This window comes from Ananas comosus, linkage group 22, assembly GCF_001540865.1.
Source record: "Ananas comosus cultivar F153 linkage group 22, ASM154086v1, whole genome shotgun sequence".
Taxonomy (NCBI): Eukaryota; Viridiplantae; Streptophyta; class Magnoliopsida; order Poales; family Bromeliaceae; genus Ananas; species Ananas comosus.
The window spans coordinates 1194549-1221502 of NC_033642.1; the positions used below are offsets into that span (position 1 = coordinate 1194549).

Below are 26954 nucleotides of genomic sequence, written 5' to 3' on the forward strand. Positions count from 1 at the left end.
ATATGCATGCTGTTGAAAATGTAGTGGGTAGATGTGTATTAAATATTTTGGACAATTTGTAGTTGAGATTGTGTTGCAACTACAAAAACTTTTGGTTGCTTGCAATTGGAAGTTGCGTTTGCAAATTATGGTATTTAAAAGGATAAATGGTGAGATTATCCTTCAAAAGATTCTTTTTATTTTATTTAAAAGATAAGAGGATAGTAAAGTATCAAAGAGTTTCTTCTTTCTTCTTTTTCTTGACTTGCAGTAGCATCTAAATTGTAGCTGGAGATGTGGAAACACCATACGAACCATAATAGGACTTTGAATTTTCGAATTTACATTGTGATCTTTTGATGCTGCATGAGGCGGAAATCAACTCCTCGGAGTTGAAAAGCAAAAGCTTAGGCTTTTTTTTTATAAAATAACCTATAAAACTATATATATGTTTGTCTGAATAATCTGGACAAAACTATATCTAGGCAAATAATCTTACTTTTGCCAGGTGGTGCTAGAGTGACAAAGTGAGCTTTAAACACGGTGAATTATTCAATGTTCTAGTAAAAACAAATAAATGATTCATCATATTTTACAAACTGTTGCAACTCACATTAAAATTGTGAACAATTCACTACTTTATATAAAGCGATAAAACGTTCGGTGTGTTAACGAAGACGATCAATGATTTAATCTGTTTATTCGTAGCCCTCCATATTTTGTTGTGATGGAAAACTATAGTAAAAATTTTAAATAAAAGACAATTGAGGCCAAAAATTTAAGTGTCCTGATACTGAATTATACTGAAAACTTACCGGTATGGTACGTGGCGGGCTATGCTAATACATGCCGGTCATAAAATATACATGCGTGCCGACACATAATAGTATGAAATATTTATTTTTCTTTAGCACCAAAATATTCAATTCTTTATTATATATTTTTATCAAAGCTTTTTAACTATATTTAAAAAATTACTTACTATTTTTTTATAAAAAAAAGAGTTTTGTGTTATGACATCAACGCGAAAATTATATCGCATCGATATAGTCACACCAATATCGTATTGACATAATACGGCACGGTAAATATGGCCCGTGTCGATGAGCATTTTAAATCCTCCGTTGAGGCTTTTGCTTTTGGAGGAGGTGTCACAGTGAAGTAGAGAGTTACAACAAACTCTGCAACAAATACTATTCCTATAATGATAAGATAATAAAGATGACATTTATTTCTATCTTATTTAGTAATACAACTATTTGCTTGGCTCCTAGGAGTTAGATACATTCATAGAGACCACTCTAGCTACATGTTCACAATGACACAGAAAGAATACACATTACTTTCTTACTGTTAGGCACGTTAACAGCATCGCCGACCCTCATGAAGCTTACACAGGAGCTCTCTTCCTAAAAAGTGCCTGCAAAACAGTTTATAAATCATATTCAGAAACCTAAAACCATGCAAATTCGAGTGCGCTCTGCTTTTAGATTAACATAAGATCATCATATTACAGCCAAAAATATTCTCTTGAACAGAGAAAAACTTATCCTTTTGATTTCGCTCTTCGAAGGCCCAGTATCTCGCATGCTCGTATTTCCTGTTACTTAGTTTGCTAATAATGAGGCAAAAATATGTAATATATAACTAGAGGTAAGCAAAGTTTCGTCGGCAATTCATTGTCATAGCCTGGATGTTATTATTGAAAATTAAGCTTAAGATTCTATTACTGAAAGGTGATGGTAACTATATATACTTTGTACAATGTCTAACTTTTCTAAATTTCCAGATATTAATTTCTTGCCATTTATTACAGTATATTGCGAAAGAAAACTAAAAGGGTAAGAGCAGGCGCTTGAACGGAAAGATCAAGATCACAAAGTCGTTATCTGGTTATGTTTCATGTGTTTACAAGACATATAGCTTGAAACGGAGGGAATGTTCTTGAATTTTAATTGCAGTTACAGAAAGGTAATTGTTGATCTTACCTTGGTTTTTCTTGCACATCTAGCCAACCTGTCAAATACAGATAAAATTTAATTAAAGCACGAAAAATAACAGCGGGTATATGAATTTATATGTGAAAAAAATATTACTACTGTTGTGTGAGTTGCAAGTAAATAAGGAATCAAAACAATACTAATTTTCCAAAATCATAATCGGCAAAGTATGAAGAGCACAAAACTAAGTAGTTAATTCAGAATAATAGATATAAAAAATGAGTAGTTCACTAATTCATCGATCAAAGAAGCACCGCTTAGATAGTGCTGGACACATCCTATGCTCAACTCCAGCTTCCGCGTTGAAATTTGAACTGCTCACAAAATTTGCCTACCAAAGAGCACAAAATTCTATGCATATTTCTCTTCAATCATCACTTGTAAACTGACAGATGCATCAAGAGGATATAAAGGCTTACTTTATATGGAGCAAAAATGGCCTTTACGTCATTAAAAACCTCATCAATTGGCTTTGCGGCATCAACCTGAGATTTTGTCCAACACATAACTCAACCGTTAAAATCAAGAAGCACTTTTCATCCATCCATGATGGTATACAAATGAAAGGAAGGTAACTACAAATTTACCTTTCGAACCTTTCCCTTTCGCTCATAGTATTCAATAACAGGTAGAGTGGACTCCGAAAAAACTTTGAAACGCTTCCTAACTGCTTCAATATTATCATCGTCTCGTCCCTACAAAATAGCCAAATAGTAGACATGTCGAAGTTCCATAATGTTATGACAAAACATGCTTGAAAAAAGTAAAGAGACAAAAAAGAAACCTGGTTGCGGTTTAGAACCCGCCGCTCCATCTCCTCTTGTGGGCAGTCAAGAAAAAGAATGAATGCAGGCTCAATTTTCATCTGTCACATGAATACAAAGGTACATAACGAACAATATCCTGGAACAAAACAACACACTATGGAAACATACAACCAGTAACTTGGCTGAAATGATTAAAATGTAAATAGTGAATGAGAGCATTACAACACTCTCATATGTCAGACGATTCTCTTCATTGCGAGGAAATCCGTCAATAAGAAATTTGTTGTTTCCACTTCTAAGCATAGCCTGCTGTAACAGCTTAACCACGACTTCTGAAGGTACAATCTCCCCTTCCTTCATCATTGTCTGGATCATGGCACTGAAGAAGCAGAGATCAGCAAGACCAAAATTGTGTTTTAAGAAAACTGGCACAACACAAAAAGCTAAGATCTCTTTTCAACATAAATACTTGTGCAACAGAAGAAAATTCCCCGGACAGAAAAAGACTACTTAATAATAATGCCAAAAAAAACAACAAAATTTCCAAAAAAATAAAATAAATAAAGACAATCTTTTGAAGTGGCAAGTGTTATTTAATACCCATATGCAGAGCCAGTTTTAGTTTCTGCACGCAGAAGGTCACCAACACTAAGATGTGTGAACCCAAAGTGTTTGGCGATCTTTTCACACTGTGTGCCTTTACCGCAACCAGGACCACCTGTAGAATTATAAAAAAAAATGCACCAATCAGATCTACAAATTGTATGAAAAAATATGCTGGGAATTATAGAAAGCAGTAGTTTTAACATGCAATGGAAGAAAACGAAAGCTGCATTAAGAAGTCATCACCATTACATGTATGGATCAGCTAGATTGTGTGACAACAATTACAATCTTATTTACATTTTACTTGTTCCTAATCAGAATTACAAACAGATATCTTAATAAGGTACATATAGTTTTACTTTTTCTTTCTTTCTTTCTTTCTTTTTGTGTGTGTTTGTGTGTGTTGTATAGCATGCTTCTGATTTGTTTAAATTAATTTGCTTCTTAAAATTACCTTGAACAAAGAATAGTGGGAACTCATATGTCAGGAGATTATACAACTCTCATTCGACAAAGCGAGAAAAATCCATACCTAAGACAAACACAATTGTGATCTTCTTGTCACGAAGAAGACTCCCATCTGAATTCTGCAGCAAAACAGCTAATAATCATCAACTCATCAAAATTTAATTTATAAGGAAAATTAATACTTGATTCTTCTGAGTAATGTAAAATTGAATCTAAATGTATTATTCCGATACTTCATAAAACTATATAGACAATGCAAGAAAAAATGGCCAACAGAAGCAGAAGTCTTGACTTAATAAAGAACAAAAAGTTGACAGAACTTACGAGGCAGGACAAAAAAAAAAAAGAGAATATATTTATGGTTGGAATCACTGCATGGACAGGACTAGAAGTCAAGACAAACTTGCTAGCTTTCGAATTGCCTGGAGCAGTGGTCCAGAACAACTGGGACCAGCCCATTTAGCATGTTTATTACACGGGTAACTTTTGAGTTGACATGCTTTGCCTAACATTATTAAAACATTTTCTATCCAGTTCAGAGTATATACTGAACCTGCAGTTATTCTGGCCCATTTCACTTCAAAAGATTTTGAAATAATATTAACCTTCTTTATTCCATTTCACAGTGTCATTTAAATGTGGGAGAAACTTATTTGTTTATAATAGGAGTTTGATTTTTCAGGTATCATTAGGTCGTAACAATTCTGCCTTTCCAAGACAGTAGGTTCCACCTACTCTGTGATTTATCTTATGCTGAGAATAATTATTTAGATATCAAATATACTATGCAGTTTTAGATATGTACTATACAGTTGAAGACATCTTTTTGCACTCAGCGTCAATCAAGTAGCAACACATGCCCCTTAAGTAAACAAAGAGAGATCTACCAAATAATTTATTTATGAATCCAAAGAGGCCCTACATGCATTAAACATTCATCAATCACATGGATCACTTTCGTTTTATCTATTTAATAAATAGGTTGGCTTCAAGTTAGCGTTTTAACCTGATTAATAACTTGGTCCATTCTCAGGTTGAGTTATCTCTTTAAATAAATGTGTTCACATGGCCCCCTTATGAGACATGAACATGAACAGCCCCGCCCAAGTTATAACTTAGCAAATTTAAAGGTTCTCTCAGAAAATCAATGTTCTCGAAGTTGTGTTTATGAATATTGGATCGAGTGCCCTACAGTTTTCACAGCTTTTAAGTATCAATTTTTTATAACTTTACAGTTATCAATGGTGTAAATCATACATAAAGATGCTAAAGTGATGTTCACTCATATAGTACTCAATGAACCTTCATGCACTTAATTATACATCTGTAGATATTAAAGTTCTATGAACTTTAGGCTTATTGAGTGATATGATAGATGAGTCAAGTGCATAGGAAAGCAGAGCAAGATTGTTCAAACAGCAGCAATTTGTAGATGAAACCAAAGTGCTGTATGACTTAAAAAACTAAAATTAAAAATAAAAAGATAGTACCTTGTCTTTATCAACCTTAGTTCCCATGAAACTCAATCAGGTTTCTTGCTAACTAATCTGTAAAAAGGAAAGCCATCGTAATGTAAGTGAAAAGGAAAGCCTAAAGAAACCAAAGACTGCTTTGCTACTTCATAGAGAAGAACAATCCCAATGTAAAATATACTCATAGTAAAAACTAAAAATCAGGTGTCAACAAGAAAGGAGCTTATCGTATTGTCCTGGTCTGTCTGATCAAAAATTTCCATTGACCAAAACTGCCTATAATTGCATAAAATTATTGCCACTATATCTTTCGACTTAAAAAATATCTATTGCACCCCAATAGCCCCGTAATAATACACCCCAACAGTCTCGTATTAGTTAAGGAATAGCACTCTAGTAGGAGCAAGTTGGCCTGAAGCATTTTGGAATAGTAGTTTAGGCCTAACAAGCTGCTAATACTAGTACGCTGGTTTGGGTTATTATATATATTTTATATAAGTTTCATTTATCAAAGATTCTTACAAAGTTGAAGAGTAAGAAAGGAGAAAAATACATCAAAGAACCGAGTAAATTCTTAACAAAACCACCTACAAACTAAGACAGCGATTATTGCACAAATTTACAAAGCATAAGTTTGTTCCAAGAACGAGATTTTTATACCCTTTCCAGGCTTTGTCAGAAAGAACGTCTTACTACCCTAACTGGTGTAACAAAATCGAAATCCCACTGCATCAAGCTACCAAAATGGAATCCCATCTAATTTCTAATCAATTCAAAAGATACTCCCATCAAAACTTATCTATGAAAACACAAAATTTTCTCAAGAATCATTTAGTATTCCATCATGCATCAACATTAGAAGAGGAAATGATGATCAGAGCCATTGAAGATTTGAAATTCAAACCAGATTTAGGACTCTCGACAACACAATACATTCTCAGGAATCTAGTATTACACTAGCTGGTATAACCTACAGTGACAAGTCACCTAAGGGCACTCATATCTAATCTCTATTCATATCAAAAGATAATCCCGTCAAAACTAATCTATAAAAATACATAATTTTCTCAAAAAATAAACTAGTACTCCATCATGCAATGATCTGAACCATGAAAGATTCAAAATTTACACCAGATTCAGCACTCCCCGAGGGTATCATACACGGAAAGAGCGAGATGTCTGATTACTAAACTGGTATAAGAATTTCATAACCTACCGCAAAAAGTCACGTAAGCCCACTCATATCTAAACTCTAATCAGTTCAAAAGATACCCCCATCAAATTTTACCTATAAGGAGAGAAAATTTTCTCAAAAATCAAATGGTACTCCATCACGCAACCCCATTTGAACAGAAAAATTGATCTTAACCGCAAAAGTATCAAAATTTTATCAGAATTAGCACTCCCCAAGGGGATCAAACGTCAAAAAGGCGGTCTCGGGTCTATGAAATGATACAGAGGAAGAAGAATAATGATGGCGAGCTCCATATAGAGCGAGATATCTGATTACCCAACAGAACAGTCAAATTATCAAAATTTATCCAGAAAAACACAATCCTGTCTCGATTATACCACAAAAACATGATCCGAGACGCTAAATAGTCAAAATTTATACCAGATTCGGCACTCTCCGGCGAGATCAATCCGATATGCGAACTGACACACACAACAACAAGATATATACAGTGAGAATCGCACACAGGGATCGGAATCGGAGTATTGGGCGAGTGGGGGATTCCGAAGTGGAGGGTGAATCGAATCGGATTCGAAGGGGATTGGGAGGTGGAGGAAGGGATCGGATACCTTGCGATAGGGCGATTAGGGTTTTTATCTCGCTCCTTTTTCTCTCTCTTTCTCCGCTCGGGCTCGCGAAGGTGCGAGAGAGAGAAATGGCGGTAAAGAGAAACGGGAGTTTTCTTTATATAGAGGAGAGGCTAAATAACACGAAGCCCCCTTTCAATTTACGCTCTGCTTAACCACCCCTTTTACAAAATCCTTTGGGAAAACTTCAAATACCCCCCTGTGGTTTCGCACTTTCTCACTTTAGTATCATATGGTTTAAAGTGTATCAAGTTAGTACCCTGTGGTTTCACAGTTTTCACTTTAGTACCATGTGATTTAAAGTGTATCAACCTAGTACCTTATGGTTTTGCATTTTCTTACTTTAGTACCATGTGGTTTAATATTTCGTTAAATTATATACAAAAAACTTCAGATACCCTACCTAAGTTTATCGAATATCCATTTTAATATCCTTTAGTTTTAACTTTGTCACCGATTTAACAAATAAAATACTCCGAAATGAATAATAAAAAGAAAAAAATGAAATGATAGGGTACTAACTTAATACAAAAATAAAACTACAGACTACTAACTTAATACACTTTAAACCACAGGATACTAAAATGAGAAAGTGCGAAATCACAGGGTACTAACTTGATACACTTTAAATCACAGGATACGAAAGTGAGAAAGTGTGAAACCACAAGTGGTATTTGAAGTTTTCCCAAATCTTCTTTTTCTTAAGCTCTAAGATAAACTTTAACTTGCCCTTGTAGTTTGGCTTATTTTCAATTTACCACTCTGTGGTGTAAAATTTGCATAACCATATTTAATTTGCCACTTTGTGATTCAAACATTTTTTTATAATTAACTTTCTTGTGGTTATCAAAAAAATTATTTTTGAACCATTCTCGCGCTGGTCCCAAGTCCTTCGTGTTTGCTCATAAACACCATTACATTTTGCAATGTTTTAAAAATCAGGTCAAATAGCGAATCGATAATGTTATTTATTTTTTCTAAAAATCAGTATTTTATAATTAAATATAGTACTAAAATAATCATATATATAATATAATATTATTATAAATAATAATTTATATGCATGACGTCATTAGTGCAACCCATAGTTGACTTACTAGTTAGCAATTAAATTTTATTATTTTATTAATTTGTGCTAAAAAAGTAAAATCAACTAAGTTGATTTTAGACCGTCAAATTTTAATATAACTTGAGCGAAAATCCAGCAAAAACTAGACTAGTTCACCGGTTCGGATTTTTTCACTTATTTGATTTAGAAGGTTGAATGGAACCGTTTTATAGACTAAGTCACGATCGGACCAGTCGAACCGACTGATTTGGACCTAGTATTTAAATAATGGCTAAAATACAGAAAATCCTCCCATAAATACTTACTTTCTCATTTGCCCTCCCTGATTTTTAAAAATCTATATTTACTTCTTCAAAATTTCAAGTTAGTACATAATTCATTCATTTTCTTACAATTTAGACCGAAAATATTCTTGTAAATTACAAAAATTTACCAAAACATTTATTTTTTAATAGAACAAGTAAGGATAATTAGTTATTTTGTCATCTCCATTAATGTTGTAACCATTTGAAAATATTTTTAAAATTTTAAGGAGACAAAAATATAGACTTTTAAAGTTGGGACAAAAAAATAAAAAGAGTATTTTGAGGGGGGTTTTTTGTATTTTAGCCTTAAATCATTAAATCCTTGTAGAAACACGTCTCACCCAAAAAGACACCCACTTCCACACCCACCATGCCCAAACCCTCGTCGTCGTCCTCGTCCTCGTCCTCTCCCCATCTCCATCGCCTCCTCCGCCACCGAAACCCTCCTCCTCCTCCTCCTCCACCATGTCCTCCTCCTCCTCTTCCTCTTCTCCCCATCAACCGCTTCACGCTCCCCCTCCTCGCCAAGGTCGCCTCCCACCTCGCCCTCCCTCTCCATGCCCGCGCCCTGCACGCGCGCGCCGCCAAATCCGCCCTCGACGCCGACCTCGTCGTCCGCAACGCGCTCCTCCACATGTACTCCTCCCTCGGCGACCTCCCCGCCGCGCGCGAGCTCTTCGCTTCCGCGCGCGAATCCGATCTGGTCAGCTGGAACTCCATGATCGACGGCTGCGCCAAGAACGGCATGCTGGGCGCCGCGCGCGACCTCTTCGACGAAATGCCCGAGAGAGATCGCGTCACCTGGAACGCCATGATCGCCGGATACGCCGCGGCCGGCGACGCGGCCGCGGCAAAGGAGCTGTTTTTGGCGATGCCGGATAAGGATGTCGTTTCCTGGAATACGATGATTAGCGGGCACGCGAGGATCGGCGACGTTAAGGTCGCACGGGAGCTGTTCGACAAAATGCCCAATAGAGATCGGTTCACTTGGAATGCCGTGATTGCCGGGTATGCCGGAATCGGAGATATGCGCGCCGCAAAGGAGCTGTTTTTAGTGATGCCGGATAAGGATATTGTCTCTTGGAACACAATGATTAGTGGGTACGCTAAAATTGGTGATGCTACGTCTGCGAGGGAGCTGTTCGATGAAATGCCGGAGAGGGATTCGGTGTCGTGGAATGTCATTTTGGCACTTTATGCAAGGTTGAAGAAGTATAGGGATTGTTTGAGGTTGTTCGATTCTATGATGGCGGTCGGAGATGTGAAGCCCAACGAGGCGATTTTCGTCAGCGTCTTGACGGCTTGCGCTAATTTGGGTGAGCTCGAGAGAGGGAAATGGGTCCATTCTTTGATTACGGATGGATGCAAAACTATTGAGCTTGATGTTTTGCTTTCAACCGCGCTATTGACTATGTATGCCAAGTGCGGGGTCATGGATTCGGCAAAGGAAGTTTTCGATTCGATGGAAGAAAGGAGCGTTGTATCGTGGAATTCGATGATTCGCGGATATGGCCTTCACGGCGAAGGTAAAAAGGCGCTCGATTTGTTCATGGAGATGGAGAAAAGGAGAATAAATCCCAACGAGAAAACCTTTGTGTGCATTCTTAGTTCGTGTGCTCACAATGGGATGGTTTTCGAAGGATGGTGGTGTTTCGACCGAATGATTTGGTTTTACAACATCGAGCCCAAAGTTGAGCACTTTGGTTGCATGATGGACCTTCTCAGTCGAGCTGGATTGCTTAAAGATTCAGAGGAACTGATGAAGAAGCTAAACCTTGAAGGGTCCCCAGCTTTACTCGGTCCGTTAATGTCAGCCTCAACAAACCATTGCAATTGGAAGCTTGGGGAGTTTGTGGGTAAAAAATTGATCGAGATGAAGCCCCAAGATATCGGGCCGTATGTGCTTTTGTCGAACATTTATGCTGCGGAAGGTCGATGGGATGATGTTGAGAAGTTGAGGGAGGTGATAAGGGAGAAAGGTTTGGAAAAGGACTTAGGGTTTAGCTTAGTTGGTGTGGAAGAGTCCGAATCTTATTCTGTCGACGAAGAAAAGGTCATTTCAGAAGGCAAGAAGAGCATGGTTTTCTCTATGTCGAATGAAATTGGTGCTCACTTGAAATCATCTTGTAGGAGGCACCATAAGAGCAAAAGAACATTAGTATCTACAGGTTGAGAATTGTGGCACGAAACAATCAAGGTGATATTTGTGATATTTATTGTATGAAGGTGATATGATCCCTCGGAAAGAAGAATCAAGATGGATAAGCCCTTACGAAAACCTACAATATATGGAATTTTTCGCTAGCAAGGTGGAGAAGTTGAGGGAGATGATGGGGGATATTTGAGTGAGGAACTTACCCTCTGAAATAATAAGATGATACTCTCTTTTACGTACATAAGACTCGCGATTGTAATGGATGAAACAGGATTTAATGGGTCATTTACATCTGTTGAAGGATAAAATATCATGATATGGTTCATCCATATGTTTAGTTTAGAGAGAATTCTATCTTATCTCAAAGCATAAAGCTATGTCGAGTCGCTCCTCTGCTTCAAGAAGCAGTAGCAAGAGACATATAGCAAAGAAACACGGGAAAAAGAAAGCTGAAATGAGCTTTTAGGTCTCAAGAAATTCTTGAGCGCGTCTAGTGTAAACAGTATTTAGTGTTGAGAAAGTGGAGGCGGGATGTCACATACGAAACCGGATGGTAAACAGTGCCCTATTAGTGAAGATTATTATTTGTGTGAGCAGCTGCTGTAATTTGTTCCCAGATCTGACATACAAAATCAAAATTATGTTCTTGGAGAGCTTGCAAACTAATACTGATTGAAAATGAAGCTTAAAGATTTGGGAGTATCCTTTCTTCTTATTGTATGTTCTAAACTGCATGAGGTGATTTTGCTATAGAAATTTAGAAGTTGAGGGAGATGATTACTGTTGTGAAGTTAGACTAATTGGATGCGGGATATGATCAAAGTGTCTCACTCAAGCTATGAGATCATAGCTGTTGCCACTTTCTGTGAGATGGAACTGATATTTTTTTTTCTTTTTTTTTAATCTTTTGTAAATTCAAATATTACATAAGAATTATGGAATTCTTGGTGAAATAATTGTAGCAATTTTGAGACTCGGGGGATTTTGTATTAGATTATCTTATGGAGTTGACATTTGTTTGAGAGGCTCATCACTTTTATTGTCTGTCTGATTCTGCTTTTGCTTGTTCTTTCAGTAACAATTATCTTCGATTGGTTGATTCTGCTTTTGCTTGTCCTTTCGGTAACGATTACATTCGATAGAGCGTTTCATAAATAAAAAATTCTAGTGCTTTTGCTGTAGTGGGATATTTGATTTACACTCTACTGCTCGGATATACAGGAAGAATTGCTCATAAGGAAAAATGAGCGGCGCTCAAAAAAGATTTTTAAATCCTTGGATTGGAAGCTATAAGATTTACACCTCATTTCTCTAGCATATTTCAAAGTATATAGAAAATTTGTATTGTTCTATTATTCATAAAAAATTAGAAAACTTGTAAAATATCTTTTTAAATACAAACTATACATTTTGCGTAGGGTTTTAGTTATTTTATTTGAAAAGATAAATCACTTTATAGTTAGAATGTTGTCTTTGATAACTAATCCTAGCATCCAAACAAAATAGTTTATTTCTATAGTTTCAAGTTTAGTTTTCTGAAAAACCTGCAAACTAGAGAATAAAGTGATAAAATATAGAACACAGAGTAATGCAGTATTTTATTTGTTGAATGAATATGTAGTTTATAAATTGTAGCATTTTACTATCCTTTTAACTGTTGATGGTGAAGTAGGGGTGGCAATCTAGCTTGTTGTCCCGAGCTAGCTTGTGTTCGGCTCGAAATGAGCTCGAGATCGAATCGCTCGTTTAGTAAACGAGCCGAATACGAGCTGAATTTTTTAGCTCGTTTAATAAACGAGCCGAAAACAATATGGGGTCATCTTGCTCGTGTTCGTCTTGATAATAGCTCAAATACATATATTTTATATTTATATAATTTATATTTATATATATAAATAAATAATTATATATAAAAATACAAATCTCTATTATTTGAGTTTTAGCCTAACTGAAATATGAAGTCCAAGTTAATTAAAAAAAGGGAGCAGGACTGGTGTGCTCTTAGAAGCGCAGAGGCTTTCGTGCTTCTGAGCCGTTTTCGCCAATGAAATTTTCGTATTGACGATCAGTTCCGTTAGACTTAATCTAGCATATTTGAAGTTTTCAGAAAATAATTTTTGCGACTTTTCGTTATCATTTACCAAATGCATCACGGGAAAAAGAGTTTTCTTAAACTTACCTTATGGATTGTCGGTATCTAGCGAGGAAGCCTCCTCCGTGAACCTCACTATTTTGAAAGAGCAAAATATAAAAGCCTTAAGACTTGATAGCATCCTCGGAGGAAGTGAAAGATCTGTGGACAAGACTACTCAGTTTACTAGACGCCCAAGGAAGATTAAAAGTCTTAACTCTACTGACAGCTATTTGGTAGATCGTTTGGACAAAAAGGAACGATATTCTTTTTCGAGCGAAGCTTCCCAACCCTACTCGGGCACTTGAGCGCGCCAGTCTCTCGGCGTCAGCCTGGAACACGAGCCTCTGACTGCCTCGTCTCCTTTTGCGGCCTTTTGGCCGTTTCCTTCCAGGCTTTTTTATAAAATGATCCTCTAGAAATTCAAAATTGGGAAAATGACCATGCCAAAATTTTATTTGTAAAACTAACCTTCCTTTCGCCACGTGGGTGCCACGTCATGATTTATTACAAAAACGGTGAATCATTTATCGTCTTTGTAATATTTGTTGTGAAAGCGGTAAATCGTTCACCGCCTTCAAAAAGCGATAAACCATTTATCGCCTTTAGTGCAAAATCCCCCTTTCCACCCTTTCAAGTTTGTCGTTCCTATGCCCTCGAGAAGACGGGGAATGATTCACCGTCTTCTCCCTCCTTAAGAAGACGATAAACGATTCACCGTCTTATCAAGAACACCATATTCTGGACTTGAAAAAATTTACGCATCAGAGTAGTGATTTGTACTAAAAACAGTGAATGGTTCACCGCCTTATAAAGACAGTGAACCATTCACCGCTTTTACAACAAATATAACACAGACGGTGAATGATTCACCGTCTTTTTGAAGAATCCCTGACGTGGCGCCCACGTGGCGAAAGGAGGGCTAGTTTTACAAATAAAATTTTGGTAAGATTATTTTACCAAATTCGAATTTCTGAAGGATCATTTTATAAAAAAGCCCTTTCCTTCCTTCTTTGTTTTGTTCTTCTACTTACAAGTTTCGTTGTTGTCTTATATCATTTTATTTTTGTTCTTTTGTACACCTATCCCGTCTTTTTTCTTCTTTCGGAGGCCCAAACTGTTTTCATTTTGTAAGCCTAATTTATTTTTCTAATGAATGAAACAGATAGCTAGCTATCTATTACCTCAAAAAAAAAAAAAAGAAAAAAAAAAGAACAAAATATACGGGTGCTCTCACGCCCCACTGTTCTATTCTGCTATTGCAACTTAGGCTTAGTTTGGACGCTGTAAGATATAATGGAGTTGTGAAAAAAGCATATAGGGATATACTTCTGCGTTCTCCGGTGAGAGCGCAGAAAATATATTGTAACCGACTCATCGCGATATGCGGAATACAATATTACATACGGAAACAAACAGAATATTTTTCTAATGTACTTTCTCACCGCACGTAACGCAATCTCCCCGCAATCCCAAACGAAACCTTAATCACCGTCCTTCACTTATGTTATATTTTCATCTCCAACCGTCAGAAAAAATCTGCTCTAGCAACACGACTTCCTAATTTCAAGCTATTTGAAACAAGGTTTTAAGATCACCAGTTATGGCTATCACTTACTCATCGTACGTAAGCATTGCACAGACTAGGACTCCTGAACTTTCTCCTACAGGAAATAATTCAGTATATGCATAATACAACAACACCTAGCAGCAGTATTATTATAGTATGAAATACAAAGCGAGGTACGTGTAATAAGCTCATTTTATGGTGCTCTATTTCTCGCTGTGTCCAAAAAAAAAAAAAAAAAAAAAAACTTCAAATACCCCCCTTGTGGTTTTATTTTTTTCGCTTTAGTACCCTGTAGTTTAAAATATATCAAATTAGTACCCTATGGTTTCTCATTTTATCGCTTTAGTACCCTTTGGTTTAAAGTGTATCAAGTTAGTACCATGTGGTTTTGCACTTTATCACTTTAGTACCCGGTGGTTTCGCACTTTATCACTTTAGAACCCTGTGGTTTAAAAACTTGATACAAAAATAAAACCACAGGATACTAACTTGATACAAAAATAAAACCACAAAGTACTAACTTGATACACTTTAAACCAAGTGATAAAATGAGAAACCACATGGTACTAACTTGAAACACTTTAAACCACAGGATACTAAAATAAAAAAGTGTGAAACCACGGAGGGTTTTTTGAAGTTTTCCCAAAAAAAAATTGATAGTTTCTGCCACCTTGAATCTACTCACAGTACGGAGCACCTGTTTAAACCAAGGGCCGAGAGGATTCTTCTACCTGAAGGCGAGAGTCTGCCCAAAAATCCCGTCCGTTCACCTTCGAAAGCGCAGTCTGTTCCTGCGTTCGGGGTAGATCCTGTGCTCCCGTCGCCATCATTTTTTTCTGCCTCAACTTTGCTCGTGGGGTCGTCCAGACTCTTCCCATCTTCTGAATCAGCTCCCACTTCAGAAATCTCCCCTGGCTTCTTGTCAAATAGCCCTTTAAACTGCTTTCTGGCCTTCTTCTCCACTTCCTGAATTTGAAAAAGATAATATTATTATTGTTTTCACTTCTGTGGTAATGCTCAGTTAGGAATGAGTCTGTCGTATACTTGCCTGTTGCTTTTGCTTTAGCTTAAGAAGAGCAGCAGCAGCATCCGGCTCTGAAGATTTGTCTACAGTTACCATCTGAAAGTAAAAGCAAGCTTACATCCAGTTCTTAGATGACTATCCGACTGAACAATTACACAGGCTAGTAGGTTCTTAGAACTTCTGAGGAAAAAGAAAAGACAAGCGTCAAAACCAACCATTTCAAAATCCTCCTTTGCCTCATCAAAATCTCCACCTAACATGTAAGCCATGCCTCGTCGATATAAAGCTTTGACGTGTAGAGGGTTTGCATCTAATACCTGCTCTCCGGAAATGGAAACTCAGAAAGTTTAAAGGCATAATATTATTCTGGTCAAGACGTCTCCAATGGGAAAAAGCATTGAATACAACAAAGTCGGTTCCTACAGGCTAATAGAGTAATTACATGTGATTCGTACAGTAGGATCAGAAACAGTTGGTATAAACCTAACAGTACCAGATTAAAAGCATGCACAGAATAGAAATAGAATCAGAGATTCTTAGGAGCAGATATTTCTTCTGAAATTTAGAGCTTCGCACCTTATTGCATGTCTCGATTGATTTTCTGTATTCGCCCATTTTCTGATAACAAGCAGCTACATTCAAATGCAGGGAGTTCTGCAGCCATCATAAAGAGAGAAAGATTCAATACTGAATTCAATAAGATAATTTTAATACCACTTAGAAACTGTTGAATTATGTGAAATGACTTTGGCAAGTGACTGGGGAGATATTAGCAACCGCCATACCCTTGAATTCAAAAATATTTTTCCCTCTTCGTCATCTTGTGGGTTGACATGATTATACTCCCGAATCACCTGTAAAATCCAAAAGAGAAAAATTAAAGCATAAAGATCCAATGACTACGGAAGAACATTCTAGAGCAACATCAGACACATATACATAAACAGAGATGATAAATTTTTGTCATAAGTTTTAGTGCGGTACTATTGTGAAACTTGTTTATTTTATGTAGATCATATAGCAAAAAATACCCACAAATAATCTAGACTGAAGATGCCCCAATGATAACATGCAACTCAATTTGTTGGAATGAATGATTTTGAGGTATATATTAAGAACGTAGTTACAGGTTCTAATGCTTCTGCCTGATTTTTATAAAGTCAGAGAAACGCACCAATATTCTACATTGTATTCCCGAGAAAAAAAAAAATGATATCCTAGAGCAAAAAAGGTTGGTCACTTCCACGAGGTACCTAAAATCCTCAAGTATTTAACCTGGAGGGTGGACCTTTCTGCAGCGTTAACATAGATCCATTACCAGATGAGTTCATTGATTTGGCTTGTAGAAAGAAACTCTCCAGATGCAGCTGTAAGGCTGCGTATGTTAACTCTACTGCAACCCTTGCTTTGGGCTGTTCCTTTTCTAGTTGAGTTACCACCTACTCAATAAAGAAACTGTGTTCTCCAAATGTTTTGTTTTAGAAACCTGGAACTCATCCCTTCAGCTCAATATCCTATGATTCAGAATTAAGCCAATCATAACACAGTGAAATAGAAAATATTTAAGTGCACCAAAGCTATCAAATACATCGTACCTTCTCATACTTTGCCTTTGCAAGTTCAAACTTTCCTTCTTTGAATAGTCTATTCCCCTATAATTAAAAAATAACATCAATATGAGTGTTTTTGGCAGTGATAATTAAGTAACCTCTATTATATCTTCATAGTTCATACCGTATTTTTTATCTTTTCTGCTTCTTCCATGATTTCTTGAAAGGTTAAGCCGGTCCAGTCCTGCATGCACATGTAGTCATGCAAGAGAATAAGAGACTGTAGAATCTGAATCTAAAGTTAACTTGGATCATGAAATATTTATCACTGAACTGCGCCATTCTTAAAAACATAACAATTGTGCTTATTCCGATCTCATATAAAAATTAACGTGGATGGCTTTGGTCTAGAATAAAAAATATGAGGCTTAAAGATGGGAGTCTCTGCTGGATATGCTTTATATTATACAATTCATCTTTCCACAAATTAGCATTGGATGTTCGGAGCATTTGAAAACCTGGTTACCTTGGGCATTTCAAAGCCAAGTAGCTCAATTTCCCACTGGACATGAGCCCCTTCAGGAACACTAGCTGGTCTGCTGCAGCAAGACTTAATATCATACAAAATTCACTTGGAGAAGTAACAGAAATCTAACACAGAGGTAAAGTAAACCTTGGAAATTTATCATATGCGTAATCCGGAGGGCAAGTGACAAGAGACACTTCTCCGGGAAGCATTAGCCGAACACACATTTCTAGTCCCTCGGGCACCTACCAAAAGATGAAATATACGTTTCTTAAAATAAAATCAAACAATTTAAAGTTTCAAGGGATCAAAAGCACTTTAATTCTACAATGAAGCACCCCTGGACATCATGACATCCAAAGGAAGCACCGAACATTAGCTAACTTTGAAGAAATTCCTACTATTTCTTTTACTGTTTATACTATTTCAACCTTCTTTTTCAGAATAATGTCAGTAGCTTTATAACAGATAAGGTAGCAATGGACCGTACGCAACTCCAGCCAATAAGTATCCATATCCATTTATTGCTATTGTTGATGGAAAGCAACAAAAGCGAAGACAAGCATTTCCAATTGAAAATCTTAATAAAGGTAGGTCCATTGAAAACAAACAAATTCCAAGATAAGAATTTGTGGAAAGATAAAAGTATGATGCTTACTAGCCCTTCTCCAGAACAGAACTCCAATGGCTCACCATCATTATTAACTCTTGTATCGTAAAACAGAGTCTTTTCTTCGTTAAGCAGCATTCCCTTGTAATGCACCCTTAACAAGCTATCATGAAGAGGACAGTCCATAGGGAACTCACCTAAAATTATTCCATATATATGTCAAGGTGACAAATAAGTTATACTACCACATCACCAACAAATAAATAAATAAAAATGATAATGATGATGCCATAATTTCATTTTATACCCACTAATTGATGAAACCAATTTTCATCCTTCATTGGATTCACTTGAAACACATTTACCAAAACTAGTTACTACGTTATGACATGAAAATGTGATGCAGTCTTATAGAGGAGATATCGATCTACTGAATGTAGAGGAGTGGTGAACCTCTTCCGTCAACTACACGTCGCTTTATTAGCCGTCCATCACCAAGCATGTCTCTCACCTTTTAGTACACATCATGTTAGTATAATGTAAATTTCCGGAAAAGAAGAAAACAACAGCCGAATTTCAGCAACCCAACAATATTCAACGTTTTACACGAAATGAAAGCTATTCACTATTTAAAATGAATGTGAACGTACCTGAACAAAGTGAACTAGTTCAATTTCAAACTGAACCTCTTCAAGACCTTCTAGAGATGACATTAAAGAAGATTTTGTTAAATAGATTTTATTGACATAAACTATTGCCTTCTCTCCACGTGCCATTGTTCCAATCCCCATCTCAAGCCCTTTTGGTACCTAAACTAGATAAACACAGAAATTATACACACCATATGAGAAGGAAAAAGCAACCCCAATTGACCAGAGGATAAGTTTACACTTAGTATACATACGTTTTAAAATGTTTTCAACGAAAATAGAGGTTCAACCACAACAACTGGCTGGCTCTGAAGTTGAACAGCACAATAGAGTAAGTTGAATCATTAAATAATAACACAACAGGCTACTAAAGGGGAGATTTCTGCCTCAAAGCATCTAACTCAGTTCAATGACTTCCACTACAGCTTTGTCAGAAAGGATATAAAGTATACAACTTTCCTATATAACAAACCCAGAAAAAACCCAAAGATACCATCGTAAACAAAGGAACTATCTGCTGACCTCAGATTTACCAAAAGTAAAGAAGTAAGGTTCTTCTTTATGAAGCAGAATTCCCTTTCCATCTACCGTCTTAGCAGTAATCCTGAAAATAGTAAAAGCACGTCACACAACAGGCTCACCAAGAACAATCACTATTAAGTATTCCTTTTATGGGAGAATTGACGACGCACGAATTCATTATTTCAGCACCAATTTCAGCCAATTTATGGACTTGAATGTACTTCAAATCTAACTCAATGTTTTTTTCACACGTCACAGCATAGTGCCAGCACAATATATGTTACAGCATGGCCTTCTGTGCTACTTGCACAATAGCCATGCTTGTAACATCCACAAATACATCAGTGATTGACAAAAGTAGGTTATAGTTATTGAGTTTTCAATAATTATGCAAAATTAGGCCATTCACCTAGCAGTCACTTCATAAGGTTCTCTTGGAGATTCCCATCCTTGCCCTTCATCAGTTATCTGCACAGGTACAGGTCAACAATAAGCATAGAACAAAGACTACAGCAAACACTGGATATAACATTTCTACTACTATCAGAATGTACACACTAGGCCTTCATGAAAAGGGAACTTCCCCTATCTAGAAAAAGAAAAATGTTATATCTATCATGTATAACAACCACAAAGATTCTTTCAAGAAGAAGCATGTTCAATTCAGGTTTTCTGTAGTTGAATTCATATTAAAAAAAAAGTGAAATTTAACTTATAAAACCACCTTTACATATCAAAGAAGATCACCATATTTACAAAATTCAAATTGTAAGTATAAAATATCAAGAGACTCTTGTAGAGAAGGTGTAAATAAAGGAAGCTATAGTTCTAACAAGCAAGCTCAACACCTATTGACAGCATAATTTTATCTAGCGCAAGCAAATTAAGAGCCTAGCACAGACATTAAAAAAAATGAAATTACAAAAAAACTTAAACACCAGCAAGTACACAAAATCAACTAAGAGAAACACACCAATGGAGAAGAAAATAATACCATGCCAGTTAAAAATCCATATCTATTTCAAATTTTCAACCACAAAAAGTTTTATCTGGATGGTCATGGGTTCCAGAAGGAAAAGCTTTAATTACCTTCTTCACAACCCCCAAATCCTCACTAATGACCTGGACAAATGGAGACATGCTGATGTTAGACTTTGAAGAAGCAAAAAACATCTTTAATACAATTCATCATTAACAGTTTACCATGGGAAAAAAAGACAAACATACAAAGAAATCTAAAGCAGTTTATGGAAGTTTAGCTGGTCACCTTTGCAAAATATTCAAAAACTTAACAAATTATTTCTAATGCTAAGGCGCTATATGGCCCAGTATTCCCTATGTATATATACTTATTTGGTCTGGCGATAAATATCATGCAGGGTGACTAAGGACAACTGAGTAAAAGTTACTCTGACCATTCATTAGCAGATAACATACCAACAAAAAATATGAAGAATTGCAGATGTAAAAATCCAAACCACACCAAAACTATGTATTCCCAAGTATATGTGCTGCACCATGGAGACCGAATTCCAAAGTATGGACAAATAAGAAGACAAAAAGGATGGCAGACAAGGGCAGCAGACAAAATATAAATGCTGTGCATCCTTGTGATACTCTTGATATCGTAATGGAAACAATGGGTATCACAACTTAATAAATTGAAAGTTAATGAATAGCAAAATCTTGGGCAAATAAGAATCAACAAAATTGCCGAACATACAATAATTGAATACCTGCTCCATCTACCAATAATGAGAAAGAAAGGATTAAAGCATAAAAAAGTGAATGTATACAGGAAAAAAAAAAACAAGAAATAACTATTTAAGCATGTACACACATACACACACATATACACTGAGGGGGAAAAAAATTATGAAAGAGCTTGCATAGAAGAAACATCAATATGTAGAACAGCATCATGACCTTTGACTATAAAATCTGCAGATAATTTACAGAAGTCATAAAAGATATGTCAGCTAAAGAGAACCAACCAGATTTTGTCACAACTAGATTAGCGTAGACCATCTGAAAGACAGCCTTACCTTGGCTTTGAAGAAATCCAACATCTCGATTTCAAAATGAAGTTCATCATCCATTGGGAAACCCTCTGGTGCTGTGACTGGGCAGTCATCCTCAGCATAGTGTATCTCGGGTTTCATTTTGAACTGAAAATGAAACATATTAGAGTGAAATCATGATATAAGATTCTCAACCCACAGAAGAATATCGAACAGGTAATAATTACTCATTAAGGGCATGTTTGTTTCAACGTAAGTAGACTTAGGGTGGAAGTGGACTTTGGGTTGAAGTGGAGTTGGGGTGAAAATTAATTCACTTTCGCTGTTTGTTTCTAACTGTGGAAATGCAATTCTGCGAGTTCTGTTGTTTGTTTGGTTGGAAGTAGATGACGTAAAAAGTGTAGCTCTTCACCCCCGGTATACTTACCTCCGAAGTGATACCATTGTCTATTTTGTAACTTAGTGAATAATAAAGTATAATAAATAAAAATTAATATAATTATATATGTATATAATTATATATATGTATGATTATAAAATAAAATTTTAAAAAATTTGATTATTTGTTTGCATATAAATTATAATAATACAACAAATAAAATTCTAAAGTTAAAAAATTATTAACATTTAACAAATTCATTTTTCATCATTTTCTAAATATACAAATTAAACAAAAAATATATTAAAACTTACCTAACCAAATTTGATCATATTTTAGACATACAATCAAAATAAAAAATTTAATTACTTCCACAATTGAATATATTTGGAGTTGGGTCTGGGACTCGGGAGAGGAAAGGGTAGAGAAGAGGGTAACCCCAACACATTAATTTCCACTATTGCCTCTTTTCACCTCACCGAAATTGACTTCGCCCCATGGGAGGGGGAAGTCAATTTCATTATTTTGGGTGAACTAGACTTTCGGGCGTAATAAAATTACGGTGAACCAAACAACGGAAGTGGTCTGTTTTCACCGAAAATTACTTCCCCCTTCCCACTTCCACCCCACTTCCATGCAAACAAACAGGCCCTAAGCGGACATGTCAATTCCTTACCACAGAACACAATTAGTTTTTCACAGCACACACATTCAACCATCAACAATGCATTTAACTTATTTATCGAGCACAATATAGTCACTCGAAACTTCTAGATAAGCATCAATATCTCCAAGAAAATTGTGAATAAAAGCAAAGTGATTTAAAGACAGGTGCACAAGGACTTCTACAAAATAGACCCTGACAAAAAAAAAAACTTTTCAGATTAAAGCACAAGAAAGTTAAGAATCTAAAGCAGATACCATTGCTATTTCACCCTTTAACATTGTAGGAATGCCTTCAGACAAACCAAGAATCATCTTGCTCTTTCCCAAGATAAGCCTGATAGGATTTCCTTTACCTATTACATCGGACAAATCACCAAAATTTATTAGTGTCGTGTAAAGTAAGAAGTGAAATGGCAGTAAAAATAGCCTACTCACCTCCAAGTTCTGCTCTTGTAGAATTGACAATAGCTCCATCCAAAGTTCGAGTAGTGCAATGAAATATAACCTGCAAAATAATGAAGAGAACAATTCAGCACCCTCATTTCATTAGATTCTGAAACAGCCCACGAGGGTCCAGACTATAAGAAACACAAGAACCATGTTCAAACCACCACTAGCAGCCCAAACAGGCTTCAGCTAGTGTAGCTAGTGTAATCTGACAAAAGATAGAGAGAAACCATCCATCATTTAGATAGAAACAGGCGGAAGCATAAACCAACCATTATTTAGATAGGCACAGATGAACACAGACAATGAATAAAATCTTACCTGATCTCCCTCTGCAGGTTTTCCAGTACCCTCCCCAGATCTGAGTACCGCTTTCATCAAACTTCCAGGTATCACTCTTTCCCTCCTGCAGACAAAATGTAGCAAGTGTTTTACTATTCTCGTAGTGACAAAATATAGCTAGTCATATCTTCATAATTCTGGATGTTGTTACCTTATAGTGAAAATATGCAGTAAAAAAACAAAACCTTCCTATAGTGACTTGTTCTAGACTTCTAGTCATGCATTATTGACCAGCACTGTACCTTTCCAAAAACAAATGCCAAGCAAGTGATATGGTTGAGTTAAGGTTAACCTTGTCAAAATACCAAGTTAGCTCCTCTCAAGGGGCAAAGGAATTTGTAATTTAAAGCAGAAAATGGTAGAATTACATGATGCATCCTCCGAGTATGAGCATTTACCGAACGCAATTTTCCCTGTAGTGTCGTATATCACTTTCTTTTCATCACACCAAATGAGAAATCCATAGATAATTGTTCATTTCCATGCACACCTGCTAGACAACAGGTGATATTTTTTCCGACATTTCACATCGTGAGTAGATGCCATCTACTAATCTACTTGCTTGGCATAGTATCGGCCGGTATCTCATCTTTTAACCAGGTGAAATATGATCCTACTCAACAAGCTCCGGCCCTTAAACTATGCTCAAATTATGAAATACTAATGTTTGATACGACACAGATGAAATCTGCTCGGCAACAACACAAAAACAAAAAAACAAAAAAAGAAGTAAACCTCATTTAACTTGATGAGAGTAAAAGCTTGACTTGTTTGCTCGTTGAACTAGCAAACTAGTCAAGCTTAAAGATTTAGTCCAAATCTTAAGTGCTACTATGATCTTTCGGCGAAATTGAGAAGAAATTCGGATAATTTCGTGCAAAAAAATAAAAACAAAATAAAAGATTGATGATAGAGAGAGGGATTGAGGAGGAACCTCTTCTTCTCGGCTTCTTCCACGGATTTCTTCTTCTTGGGCGCGAAATCTTCCTCATTCGACATGGCGATTGTTCCTCTCTCTCTCTCTCTCTCTCAAATCCCTCTCTCAAATCCCTAGCGGGCGACGGGATTAGGGCATCATCGGAGCAGAGAGAGAGAGAGGATGGGAAGATCGGGAAAGGAGAAGGGTTCGACAGAATCTATGGCTTGGGAGCGGAAGTAGTGACACTTCAACCGTGGCGGAGCGGGCGGTCGAACCATCCGGAGCGGGTGAGAAACGCGAGCCCACTAACCGCTCCTTTGTGGATCGTGCGGATAAGGCGACCCGGCACCCGTTTAACCGATAGCGGGATTACTCAAGGATCCAGCTAGCATCAGATGGCAGCTCATACGAGTTTTTCCTCGATTTATCACTTTTGCTGTATTAGCCCTCATAGACTAAGCTTTTACATTTCAGCACAAGTTGTCAATTAGTACAAATACCAAGATAATAAGATGTAATGTAAGCAGGACATGAATAGAATATTGAATCTGCTTTCTACCTCAATTATCCTTCTTCTTCTCTAATCTTCTCCTTCCCCCTCTCATCTCTCCCCACTCTTTTCTATTTTCTTCTAAAATCCTACTCTCTTCCTCCCAATCTCACTCCTTATCTCTTCCCAAACTCACCCCCAAATCACCCTCAACCCATCTGGAACATCACAGCGAATTACGCCCAAATTCTAGACAGGACGAGCAGCAGGTGGGCGGAGATGCATTGGCGTGCCGCTACAACGGCAATTCCTATGCGTTGCAGGGGTGCTTAAATTTTATTATGCAACTTTCATTCCAGTCAAAATAACGGAAGTGAAAATACGCTTGCTGGATAATTAGCCGTCTCACAATCACGGGTCGGCAAAGCCTCTGCGAGGTCGCTAGCTAGGTAGTAACTGTGCCGCTTCTACCAAGTCATCACGAACCTCATCAGTAATTGTGCGCCACGTGTGCTGCTTAATTGTTAATCTTTCTCTCTGCCTCAAAATTTTCATTCTTTAATTTAACGTACAATTATGTGCAAATTTTTTGGGCCGAATAATCTCTCTCTCCCTTTTTTTTGTGCAGTAATAGTGATAGTTAACAGTCATCGCCTATTGTCTAATTATTTTATAGAAACTTAGGTTGGATGTACAATAGATTAGCAGGTAATTTATAATGGTATTAATTTTTGTTTCAAGCTGATCAGCATCTTGAAAATTCGAAATACCAATTATAATAGATGCTAAGTTATTAATGACGATATTTTATAATGCATCACTGCATGTTCATCAGGTTAGATGTCAATACTCAATAGCGCCTTGGCCCAATCCTTTTAATTGTAAGACCCGTTTGATAGATGTCACGCCGTGTGGGGGTTTCGAGTCAAATTGGGCCCATTAGCAGTTAAAAGAATTAATTAAGAAAGTATTACAGAAAACTCAGATGACCCTTGCATTAAAAAAAAACTTTTTAAAAAAAAAATGAGTCATACAATTTTTTTTGATTAAACAGGGATGAACCCTATTTTACAGCTGGGACTAGAAGTGCAGAGTAACAAGATAAGAGCACATCCACATCAAATAGGAAGAAACAGAGAACACATCGACCCACTATCAAAATAGTACGATTGTACCTAATTGCTTGAGCTAACTAAGACTGATTTCCAAAAAGATACAGTATCGAGAATGGTTCTTCCCAGAATATCGTATCGAACTTGCCGATTGTCGAAGATTCTTCTGTTTCGCTCTTTCCAAATTTCCCAACATGTTGCTGCAAAGCCAAGATCGATGTTGATTATATTTTCGTCTGGTACCGATCGCCTCATTCTTCTCCATCGTGCTGCAATTCCTTCCACCCTGCTATTTCTCCAAACATGGTTGGTTGAGGTTGAAGTCATCAACCAATTCCACACTGAGCTTGCATAAATGCAACGAAACATAATATGTTCCAGAGATCAACCTCCAAATGGCAAAAAACACATACTGTCGGACTGTGCCATCCTCGTTTCATAAGGTTGTCTGTCGTCAAAACCTTATTTCGTTAAGCAAGCCAAATAAAAAACTTGACTCTGAGCGAAATTTTAAGTTTTCATAGAAAATGGAGGTTGTAGTTGTTTATCCCATCATATATTAGGAATTTGGACGCACTTTTTACTGAAAATCTTCCAGTGCTACTCCATCTCCAAGTTAGTGAGTCGCGTCTGTCCGTTGAAAGGGCCAAGTTATTAGACAGCAGCGATAACTGTTGGAGTTCAAGTTGCTCCTGAGGGTTGCAGGGAAAGTTGAAACCCAGATTTTGTCGAGTTGCAAAACGGCGGGTCCAAGTGCTGACTGTAATCTGGGAATTTGGTAGAGGCAGCATATAGGATCAGGAAGCGATTCCGTAGAGGGGCTTCTCCACACCATCGACCACTCCAAAAGGGAGTTTCCTTACCGTCGTGAAGTATGAAATCGACCAAAGTGAGGAAGGGGGCCTGTAGCCTGATCATACCTCGCCAAATGGGGCAACAGCCGTTAGGTGTATGGCTAGCAACCGCAGTCAGTCGTCGTTTATAATGTTTCTGTTTCAACAGATTGACCCAAGGTAGAGTTGGAGCAGTATAATACTTCCAAAGGCCCTTCATCAGTAAGGACGAGTTCGCCATCTGTAGGTTTTTGATCTCGATCCCCCCTACACTTTTTGGGCGACAAACATGGTTCCAATTAGCAAGGCAATGGAACCCATTAGTCTTGTATTTTCCTTTCCAGAAGAATCCTCTCTGAACCCTTTCAATTGCTTTTATAACCCAAACTAGAAGAGCAAAAGCTAAGTAAAAGTAAGTTGGTAGGGAAGAGAGGACGGAGTTAAGCAATATTATGCGCCCTCCTCTGGATAGAGAGGCGCTCTTCCAACCAGCTAGGCGCTTATCAATGTTCTCAATAAT

General features: G+C 36.9%; 3 protein-coding genes across 5 annotated transcripts; 1 reads left to right on the forward strand and 2 right to left on the reverse strand.

The window, feature by feature from the left end:
• Nucleotides 1149-7163, reverse strand: LOC109727184 (UMP-CMP kinase 4-like). Of its 2 annotated transcripts, XM_020257143.1 has the most exons (12): nucleotides 7096-7163; nucleotides 6908-6948; nucleotides 5311-5367; nucleotides 3885-3939; nucleotides 3347-3464; nucleotides 2969-3125; nucleotides 2764-2844; nucleotides 2567-2674; nucleotides 2399-2464; nucleotides 2234-2310; nucleotides 1968-1995; nucleotides 1149-1399 (listed from the first exon to the last, which is right to left on the reverse strand). In XM_020257143.1, the coding sequence occupies exons 3-12, from the start codon at nucleotides 5335-5337 to the stop codon at nucleotides 1370-1372; spliced, it is 747 nt and encodes a 248-aa protein (XP_020112732.1). In that variant the 5' UTR covers nucleotides 5338-5367; nucleotides 6908-6948; nucleotides 7096-7163; the 3' UTR covers nucleotides 1149-1369. The 2 variants fall into 2 exon arrangements, with proteins under 2 accessions (XP_020112732.1, XP_020112733.1); XM_020257144.1 differs by lacking the exon at nucleotides 2234-2310 and having other exon boundaries at nucleotides 6908-7162.
• LOC109727183 (pentatricopeptide repeat-containing protein At4g02750-like) lies at nucleotides 8828-11664 on the forward strand. Its single transcript, XM_020257142.1, has one exon. The coding sequence runs from the start codon at nucleotides 8858-8860 to the stop codon at nucleotides 10658-10660; it is 1803 nt and encodes a 600-aa protein (XP_020112731.1). The 5' UTR covers nucleotides 8828-8857; the 3' UTR covers nucleotides 10661-11664.
• LOC109727305 (peptidyl-prolyl cis-trans isomerase PASTICCINO1) lies at nucleotides 14896-24228 on the reverse strand. Of its 2 annotated transcripts, none has more exons than XM_020257366.1 (20): nucleotides 24015-24228; nucleotides 23060-23144; nucleotides 22727-22796; nucleotides 22547-22644; nucleotides 21271-21393; nucleotides 20315-20347; nucleotides 19635-19693; nucleotides 19226-19307; nucleotides 18704-18862; nucleotides 18507-18564; nucleotides 18102-18250; nucleotides 17591-17688; nucleotides 17444-17516; nucleotides 17102-17161; nucleotides 16963-17019; nucleotides 16153-16221; nucleotides 15944-16021; nucleotides 15583-15684; nucleotides 15392-15463; nucleotides 14896-15309 (listed from the first exon to the last, which is right to left on the reverse strand). In XM_020257366.1, exons 1-20 carry the CDS (start codon nucleotides 24077-24079, stop codon nucleotides 15025-15027), a joined length of 1875 nt encoding a protein of 624 aa, XP_020112955.1. In that variant the 5' UTR covers nucleotides 24080-24228; the 3' UTR covers nucleotides 14896-15024. The 2 variants fall into 2 exon arrangements, with proteins under 2 accessions (XP_020112955.1, XP_020112956.1); XM_020257367.1 differs by having other exon boundaries at nucleotides 17444-17513; nucleotides 24015-24227.

Excerpts from the sequence above, each read along its gene's own strand:
- LOC109727184 (XM_020257143.1), bottom strand. The coding sequence starts at position 5,337 with ATGGGAACTAAGGTTGATAAAGACAAG. Across the intron at positions 3,465-3,884 it reads CACAATTGTGTTTGTCTTAG|GTGGTCCTGGTTGCGGTAAA; the intron begins GTATGGATTTTT and ends ATAATTCTACAG. Across the intron at positions 2,845-2,968 it reads GTCTGACATATGAGAGTGTT|ATGAAAATTGAGCCTGCATT; the intron begins GTAATGCTCTCA and ends TTCATGTGACAG.
- LOC109727183 (XM_020257142.1), top strand. The coding sequence starts at position 8,858 with ATGCCCAAACCCTCGTCGTCGTCCTCGTCCTCGTCCTCTCCCCATCTC.
- LOC109727305 (XM_020257366.1), bottom strand. The coding sequence starts at position 24,079 with ATGTCGAATGAGGAAGATTTCGCGCCCAAGAAGAAGAAATCCGTGGAA. Across the intron at positions 17,689-18,101 it reads TCTGTTCTGGAGAAGGGCTA|GTGCCCGAGGGACTAGAAAT; the intron begins GTAAGCATCATA and ends ATCTTTTGGTAG. Across the intron at positions 17,020-17,101 it reads CAGAAAAGATAAAAAATACG|GGGAATAGACTATTCAAAGA; the intron begins GTATGAACTATG and ends TTTTAATTATAG.